At 47.8% G+C, this 9,535-nt stretch overlaps 1 protein-coding gene across 3 annotated transcripts in view; it reads right to left on the bottom strand.

The window, feature by feature from the left end:
• Window positions 1–684: 684 nt before the first annotated feature.
• ATG16L1 (autophagy related 16 like 1) overlaps window positions 685–9,535 on the bottom strand; it is a 46,066-nt gene continuing 37,215 nt past the window's right edge. For all 3 annotated transcript variants that reach the window (XM_007445727.1, XM_007445728.1, XM_007445729.1), the window contains 6 exons: window positions 5,202–5,322; window positions 4,831–4,936; window positions 2,731–2,880; window positions 2,540–2,587; window positions 1,593–1,694; window positions 685–778 (listed from right to left, as the gene is read on the bottom strand). In XM_007445727.1, the coding sequence (XP_007445789.1) occupies window positions 685–778; window positions 1,593–1,694; window positions 2,540–2,587; window positions 2,731–2,880; window positions 4,831–4,936; window positions 5,202–5,322 (621 nt within the window). The remainder of the gene's footprint in view (window positions 779–1,592; window positions 1,695–2,539; window positions 2,588–2,730; window positions 2,881–4,830; window positions 4,937–5,201; window positions 5,323–9,535) is intronic.

The raw sequence follows: 9,535 nt of genomic DNA, 5'->3' as shown, positions 1-9,535 counted from the left end.
AAGGGGGGGGGGGGGGAGGGGAGGGAGGAAGGAGTTTTGAAGAACAGTTGCTTTCTAAGAACAGTTTAGGAGGCCTAAGGAAATTCCAACAGTGATCAGGTGAGATCAGAGTAAGAGCCTCATAATAAAGACACAGACCAGCAGGGGGGACCACAGTCCCACCGTCCCTGTGGGCTACCTGAGGGCAGGGGTAATCCCACCTGGGTTTCTGTTAATCCATGATTAAAGCAAGTTCCCTGGGAAAATGACCCCAAGGTGACAGGACCTTCATCAGGCCAGAACCGACTTTGGAAGGACGGGAGAAAGCACAGGGGAGAAGCAACAGCCAGTGCAGGGGGCGTCTGCGGCACCGCCGCCCAGGGAAGAAGCCGGCAGGTGCCTGCGCTCCCCCCGCTGAGGTATGCAAGATCAGAGCCAGTAGTGTTTCCCACTTGAGTCAAGGCAAGAACCTGAACCTCTGCTGAGCGACCGCGGCGTCAGGTTTTTCTCAGTGTTACTCTTTCGGGCCACGGAACCTCAGCCACGACCCTCGGGAGCCCTGCTCAAAGGCAGGCTACTGCGCCCCACGGCTCGAGCTCTTCTCTGGAGGTCAAAGCCACAGCCCAGGCGCCACCTGCCAGGACACAGCCGTGGGGCCCGCGTGCCCCTGAAGCTTCTGATCCGCTCTCTCCTGACGAGGTGCCCTCAGTACTCTGACCACAGCACAGCTTTGCTTCCTTTGTCCACGCTGACGACGTGGGAGCCAGCAGGCGACCAGGCCACGGCGTTGATCGCTGAGCTTCAAAGAGAGATGTCGGAACACGGGTGAGACATTCGTGGGCCGAGCGCAGGGCTCCCTCGCCATCAGGGCGTCAGGTTTGTCCCAGCGCCCGTTTTACTCGCCAGTGTGGCTCCCACGCACAGACAGGCGCTTAGAGAGCGAAAGAACTTGGAGGAACCCTGCCTTGATTCTAGGAGGTAGTTTGGAATGAAAGGAGTCAGGCCTTATCAAGTCTACCCTAAGGGAGTAGCTCTGAGTTAAGCAAAGAGCCTCTGACGAGCACCTTGGGGTGACTGGCTGAGGAGCGGGGAGGCACCACCACAGCGAGGGCGGTGAGGGGTGGTCCCGGGGGGCCCTGGGCCTGGGTTCTAAGAGCAGCTGGGCTTGGGGGACACAACAAAGCCGAGAGGAAAAGGGGCCTGGATGAAAGTATAAAGCACATGAAAATCGGTGTTTACAAGCAGTCGATTTCCTGAGGAAAGGGGATTAGAAGGGGGAGAAGGGGAGCCAGAGAGGAAAGAGAGCGGTGAAGGGGCAGGAGCAAGGCAGGAGGCGCCACATGACGCGAGACAGAACGTGGGGCTCTAACCTTCTCCAGTGGCCATACCCTAACTGCTCCAGCTGAACAGTCTGAAATGTAAACAAGCAGGACGCTGCTGTCTGCTGTCCAGGGAGAAGGGCCCCAGCTTCCCTCGACTAACCTGGCTCACAGTAGAGCGCGTGAGTGGACACTGCCCTCGTGGGGTCGACTCGGGTCCACGCCCGAAGAGGACGTGACCCCTGGGATGAAGCCACAGGCCTGCTCACCACCCCAGAGGGGCTGACATCTTACCCGTGATGCTCTGAAAGGACCTTCTCCGCTTTCCCGGAGAGCACGCTCCAGATGTAGAGAGAGCCCTCGGCCGAGCCTGCTGCCACGTAACTGCCGTCAGGGCTGCAGGACACACGAGACAAGAAACGGCATCTACCACCCAACCCCAACTCAGCGTCTTCCCGGACCCCTCCCCAGGAAGTCATGTTTACTCTTCACTTACGAGTCAAACACGGGACCATTCCCGTGTACCCAGAAACCAGAAGATGCTCTTCACAACCGCTTTGGCCAAAGCCGCTTCACCCTATCATCTGGCCTCACCAGCTAATGAAAAATGGTGCCGCTGCATTACTTCTTGGGGCCACAAGTCCCTAAGCATCTCTCAGACTCAAACATAGCACATAGGGAGGTCAAAGTCAACCCCCAAATGGTGCAGGGTTTCTTTCAGTTGATGGACTGCCTCGTTATACGGTGCAGTGAAAACAGAAAAGGAAGGAAGCATCGACTGTAGAGAAGCTTCTCCACGATATTGGCAGTGACCGTGGCAATGTATTTGGGAGAACAGCCATGCGTGGAAAGGAGAACAGGAAAGGGAAACCACCCCCTCTCCGGAGAGCCTATTCTGCTCTGTTCCAGGGGACACCACCCTTCCCCAAAAGCTCTCGAGTTCTCATGTAAATGAGTAAAGAGAGGGGAACCTGATATACCCAGAACAAACCAACTAGTCATTATTAGTTTTTGAATTGGGACACATTTTCATGCATTCACAGAAGGGACCTTTAGAAAGGAAGGAAGCAGTGACAGTGACCTCTAGGACTGAACGTGCAGCTTCGTTCCTGGACACCTGTGCGTGTGGAGGCACCATACAGATGTAGCTCGTGTCCCCAGTGGGAAGATGCCTCTGCTCTAACCTCTGCGGTGAAGCACGCTGGGGCCGCGGGCGCGACGGGAGCAGCACCGCCACTAACCTGAACACAGCTCTTGTCCAGTCGGAGCCGCACTTGAAGCCTGGCGCGCTGCAACAGACGACAGGGCACCGTTACCCCCAGAGTCCATGCAAACTTGGGATGTGCGGGCAAGTCAGGCTTCTGGCCTTCTTACAACCCTCTGAAAAATCAGCAAGACTCAAATGAAACCCAATCAGAGTGTCTTCAGTTACCTGAATGTCTGTCTGATAGCATTTATTCGTAGGTCAATAATTTTTAGCAGGTCATCTCGGGAGCAGCTGAGGAGTTCAGTTCTTTCTGGGTTTAAGTCCAGGGCAGTAATCTTTCCCAAGAGCTCCATCTCTCGGACGATACTCTCTGATCTACGAAAAAGATGGAAAGTCTGAGAAAACCTAACACAGAAAGGTCAGAACTTCCCCATTTCAACCAGGATGGCATGCCACGGAGAAAAGGAGGAAGGAGAAAAGGCAACTGAACTAGAATGCAATACTCTTCAAGGACGGTGAAAATGCTCCCGACCCCACACAAATAATCTCAGCCCTGGCTTTTACTATTTTCCCATCAGTAGATTCTATCAGTAGTTGTGAGTACTCGCTCTAAAACTCGTAAGGAGTAATTTCCTTGCCTGTTTCTGAAATGATACAGTAATTGCCAATCAGAGGTTCTGATCAGCATGAACTAAGCAGGGCTACTATTTAATTAGTATTACTTCAATTTTATCATTTCAACTTATCCGAAGGGTTGTAAACCGCTTTAGCAGGTCTGGGCTGTCTTATATGGACAAATATATGGACTCTCCAGGCTTCCTGTCATACAAAGTAAAGCTCGGGGACCCTCCAACTCAGCCCGGTGACTCCAGATGTGGGACCGGGGCACCCTGGCAACCCCTTCTCCTTCCTTTTCTTCTCCCAGCTCTCCTCTGGGCCGCAGTCCACACCCACGTCTGTGCTCAGCAGTCCTGGGCTGGGCCCTGTTGGTGATATAGCCAAAGGAGGTGCAGACCCTTCTGGACTCATTCATTCTGTTGTAAACTTTCGATGAAATGATTTCCCACCTCAAACCATAACCAAGTAAGAGAGTTTATCTTACTGTTGCCGCTCCACCTCCCTGGGACTTGGGGTCTTCATCTGTCAAATTAGCGGGGGAGACCAGGAGGAGCCTTCTAACATCCAGCTTAGCTCTAAAATTCCTTACTCCCGGTTCAAATGTCTGCCAACCAGTACACCTGAAACTAATCACCAATTACCTACCTCCTAACCAACTGTCCTCATCCTAACAGGACTCCTGTCCCTTCTACTGCCCCCACCTTGGCCCATCAACAGGACTCCAGCTTTCTTCCCCTTTCTGCCACTCCTCCCTCCTTGGGCAGCTCCCTGTACTGCCCTCCTGTTGCTCCACAGGTGGGCTCTGACTAATCCACTCTCATGTCTTCAAAGTCCTCCTGTGAGGACGTCTCATTTTTTTTCCCAGCCAACCTCTCAAAACTTTTGTTTTTCCAAATGTCTACTAGAAACCTCCAATTTATGTCCTTTTCTGAACATGTTCACTGCATCGTCTTCCTAAATCTGTCATTTATTCTGCATCTTGCTTTACTTCTCTCCTTCCTCACCCTCCACATCCAACTTGTAACAAACCCCGTCCAAATCCCCCCTCCACATCTCCCTCCACTGCCTTGAGTTCAGATCCTCAATGCTTTACTGATTTCCCACTCCCCAGTACACCCTTTAAAACTGCCACCAATGTAATCTACCACACTCTCATGAAGCAATCCTTTCCTAAACACCCAATGACTTATGAGATCAAGTCATCTACCAATGGTGTCCAAAGCCCGCAGCAATCTGATCCCAACCCGCCCTATTATTCTCATCTGCCCTCGCCTGCCCTGCCCTGCCAGACTGCCCTGTTCTGGCCGGGAATGTCCCTCAGTGGCTCTTCTGCAACGTGAAGCCTACTCACTTCTCAAGACTCATCCTGACAGACGGTCTCTAACATCCTTGGACAGGGGCTCCTGGCCCTACTTCAGCACACCCTGCAGACCTGTGTATCTGTCTTCTCGATTACACTTGAAACCCCCTAACAACCTTGTTGTTCATCTGTTTGTAAGTACATAGGGCATGCTCAGAGGTGACTGTTGAATGTGACCGTCTACTTCAGGGTAAAGAATATCAAACTGGGAAGATAATGTGGACTGGAGCTCATTTCTGCCATTTCCAGGGATTTTAAAAACACAACCCACACAGAAGACACCATCACAGTTCTGCCACATACAGACCCTCCCACCTGCCTCCCCACCAAGCTCCTGGGTGTTTTACCGGATGTCCCAGAAACGAATTTTCTTGTCAAAATGTCCACTCATCACACACTGCTCTGTGCAGACAATATCATTGCAGCTGGATCCAGCAAATACCGTCTTTATGCCTGAAAGAAAACCGAACATGAATAATCAAGCAGAGGCCCCTCTGCGGCTGTGCACATAACATTGCTGCACTCTCACCCTAAGTAATCAGAACTACTTATTTAAATGAAGCTTCAACTTGAAAAACAGTCACTACATCAGCGCCACTCAACATGAGACTGGACTTTCAAAGTTTATCACACTAAATGCAGGCTTTAATGTGGAAACAAACACCTCTGAGGTTAATATCTAATCGTTCATAGACACAGAGAGACTGAATTTCCTCACAGACTTTGCTGCGTAGATCCCAGAGTTTGAGGGTCCGGTCGTGACTTCCAGAAACAATACGCGCATTGTCCAGCAGGAACTTGGCAGACAGCACTTTGCCACTGTGTCCCGTGAGTGTATGCTAAGGGAAAGAACACAACCAGGGTAAACCTCCGGGGCGCTACACTGGGAGAGTCAGCGGCAAACTGCCAGGGAGCCAGCTTCTCCAAACACCCTGAGATCTGGTCAGGAACACTCAGAGACAAAAGGAGGAGCAGCTCAGGGAAAACACCCAGAAAGCCTATCTTTGGGTATTGCCTGGGGTGAGGTATCAAGAGGAAGAGGATAAACCTCCCACCACCAATAAAACTAAAAAAAAAAAAAAGGTAATGAAAAAATAAATGAAAGATCCAACACCACAGTACAAACTTCACATGACCACGCCCTCAAAATAAGGGAGGAGCAGGCAGAGGACCTGAATAGACATTTTTCCAGAGAAGATATACAGATGGCCAATGGATACATGAAAAGATGCTCAATATCACTGGTCATCAGGGAAATGCCAATCAAAACCACAACAAGATTATCACTGCACACCCGTCAGAACAGCTATTATCAAAAAAACAACAAGTAACAAGTGTTGGTGACGATGTGGAGAAAAGGGAATCCTCGTACATTGCTGGTGGAAAAGTAAGTATAGAAAACAACATGAAGGGTCCTCAAAAAATTAAAAATAGAAACCCCATATGATCCAGCAATTCTACTTCTGGGTATTTTTCCAAAAAAAAAAAAAAAAACCCACTAATTTGAAAAGATATATGCCCCCCTATTTTCATTGTAGCATTAATCACAACAGTCAAGATGTGGAAGCAACCTAAGCGTCCAATGAGAGACGAATGGATAAAGACACGATACATATATACCGTGGAATATAAGTCATAAAAAAAGAATGAAATCTTGCCCTCTGTGACAACATGGATGAACGTAGAGGGTATCATGCTAAGTGAAATGAGTGAGACAGAGAAACACAAATACCACATGATTTTACTTATACGTGGAATCTAAAAAACAAATCAACACCTTACAGAACAGAAAGAGACTCACAGCGAACAAGGTGGTGGTTGTGTGGGGTGGGAGTCGGGGTCTGAGTGAAAAAGGTGAGTGAAGAGGTAAAAGCTACCAGCTACAAAACGGTCAGGAGGATAAAGGTACAGCATGGGGAGTACAGTTAATACTGTAGTAACTTTGGTGACAGGTATAACTACACTTACCATGGTGATCATTTGGTAATGTACAGAAATAACAAATCACTATGTTGCGCACCTGGAACTAACATAGTGTTGTAGGTCAATTCTACTTCAATTAAAAAAAAAGTATATACAAAAACTGTATAATAAAGTACTCAGTAAAGGCTCTACTACAGAAAGTATACAGAATACAAATAGGATACCTGTATTTAGTCTTATTAGCCAATGAAATGGAAAAGAACAATGTATATACTAACGGTATCTATTTAATATTATTAGATTTGTGCTGCCACGTTAATCTTACATGTTATAGAAAAATAACATGTTTGTCTTCTCCCAAGTGTTTAAAAAACACATGTAGAAATTTCCTGAATCTGTATTCTTTATTGAGGCTTGTCACATTTTAAGCTGTTAATTATACAACTTAAAAGGGGCAGGGGACAATCAGAGGACTTTCTTGAAATAAGCTCTATTACAGATACCAGTCTGTATTGTTCTTGCAATTTTCTGTAAGTCTGAATTATATCAAATTACAAAATTTTTAAATCTTGGATTTTACTAATGTCTCAGAAAGTCAGTCTCCTATTTAAAGTCAGAATAGACAGGCTCACCAGAGGCATAATTTATCAATATAAAAGGAAACAACAGGGGCTTCCCTGGTGGCACAGTGGTTAAGAATTCGCCTGCCAATGCAAGGGACATGGGTTCGAGCCCTGGCCCGGGAAGATCCCATGTGCCGTGGAGCAACTAAGCCTGTGCGCCACAACTACTAAGCCTGCGCTCTAGAGCCCACGAGCCACAACTACTGAGCCCATGTGCCACAACTATTGAAGCCTGCGTGCCTAGAGCCCGTGCTCCACAACAAGAGAAGCCATGACAATGAGAAGCCCGCGCACCGCAACGAAGAGTAGCCCCTGCTCACTGCAACTAGAGAAAGCCCGCACGCAGCAATGAAGACCCAACACAGCCAAAAAAAAAAAAAAAAAAAAAAAAAGATTCTTAAAAGACTAAAAGGAAACATCAGGACTCTTTAAATAAACAATTAAAACTCCTAGGGGTTTTTCAATCAGAGGTCTCAGCTTGATATGTCAGATCATAACCACAGACACCAGCATTCCCAACAATCAAATCTTTTCGTAACTAGCTGTGAGATGCCAACCATGGCGTCTTTCCTGCACTGCCAAGCAACGCATAACTGGGTCATAACCGAATGTCAGTGCCCTTTGCCCGCCACAGCACTACTGGAGCCCAACGGAAGAGAGGCGGCTAGGGATGGTGAGGATGCCGCACTGTCCCTACTTTTCAATATGGATCAACATATTCATGTGTGGAAACTTCAAAGTCTCAGAAGATATACAGGTATTCACTAATGATTTCTTTATAATTTTTTAAAATAAATTTATTTATTTATTTATGGCTGTGCTGGGCCTTCGTTTCTGTGCGAGGGCTTTCTCTAGTTGCGGTGAGCGAGGGCCACTCTTCATCGCGGTGCGCGGGCCTCTCACTATCGCGGCCTCTCTTGTTGTGGAGCACAGGCTCCAGACGCGCAAGCTCAGTAGTTGTGCCTCACGGGCCTAGCTGCTCCGCGGCATGTGGGATCTTCCCGGCCCAGGGCTTGAACCCATGTCCCCTGCATTGGCAGGCGGATTCTTAACCACTGCGCCACTAGGGAAGCCCCTATAATTTTTTTTTTTTTAAAAAGAAAAGGCTTTTTTTTTTGCGGGGGGGACTGCGCTGCATGGCTTGTGGGATCTTAGTTCCCTGACCAGGAACTGAACCCGGGCCCTCGGCAGCCAAAGTGCGGGGTCCTAACCACTGGAACGCCAGGGAATCCGTCCCCCACCGCCCAAAAAAAGAGCAGCTTTTAAAAGACCCTAATATACTTACCATAACTGTCAACTTACTGGGTTTCAACCCTGACCCCCAAAGCTGATACCTCGCAGTTTACAGTTAACATTTTAGAAACCAATCTTTCCTCTCTGCTCAGGAGAACAACTCCACTTTAGCACAGGAAGAGAAAACTCAGGGCCACATGCACTTCCCCTTTAAGAAGAAGTCTGCACGGATTCTGAGACTCCCTCTCACATTTAAAACGCTTGGAAACTGCTGCCAGCCAGGTGGCAGCTGTGCTGTGGCTGTGTGACAACCTCCCACTGATCCTTCTGGAAAGATCAAAAAAGTTCCAGCAACAAAGTTTATGCTAAATACAGTATAGGAATAATGCTCAGTATAAATCATTCGATCTGCACAAACCATGGGGAGAGACCAAAAACTTGTGTAGGTACTTCTATTTCACCAAAAAATTCAGTTTTGTGTACATGCACCGTTTTCTTTCTTACTATTAATGTAAAAGTAAAATCATGTTTCACAAACATAGGGAGGAAAAGGCAGTGCCCGCAAATGGGCGATGCAAATGTGCTCGTTTAGCTTACTCTAAATGCACGTTAATATTCTCATATAGTTCACATGAAAACACCCCTACAAATTTATCCACTGCACTTTTAACTTCATAGCACAAGCAGTTTTTCATGTGACAGGAAAATACATGGGCTTTGGGGTCACGCTGGTTGGTGCCTGAACACCCTGGCTCCCTAACATCTGTAAAAGACTAACATCTTCCTCACTCTGTTTAGGAGGGTGACCCATGCACAAGGCCCATGGCTGACTGCATTCTTTCTCTTCCTTTCTGCACCACCCTCCTTAAGAGTTTCTGTAATTACTCTATAATAGCTAAACAGTCTCCAAGCAATGAGATTACAATTTAATAGAAATTTCCTTGGCTAGCAGACACCTACATCCCCTTAAAAGTTTCACGATCACAAATGATGCTGCGATGAACATCTATGAGTACACGGCTTTCTCCTGACTTACTTCCTGGAATCAAACTGTTGGATTAATGGAATAAAGGAAAGGAATGTTTTTATTTCCTGGCTTTTCACATGTGTTACCTTGCTTTTAAAAAAGTCTGGATTTTTGCTTATTTTGTTCTTGGTGGAAACCCAGCCTGACCGGCCCTGCCTGAGGCTGAGTAGTTTCATCTCCATGCTCTCAGTGGTATGGAATTCAGCCTCCTGCAAGCACTCACTTTTATCACGTAGAAACTGATCC

Source organism: Lipotes vexillifer, unplaced genomic scaffold (genome assembly GCF_000442215.2).
Source record: "Lipotes vexillifer unplaced genomic scaffold, Lipotes_vexillifer_v1.1 scaffold1492, whole genome shotgun sequence".
Taxonomy (NCBI): domain Eukaryota; kingdom Metazoa; phylum Chordata; class Mammalia; order Artiodactyla; family Lipotidae; genus Lipotes; species Lipotes vexillifer.
The sequence above is the reverse complement of the archived record's forward strand: the minus strand, read 5'-3'. Positions and strand labels throughout refer to the sequence as shown.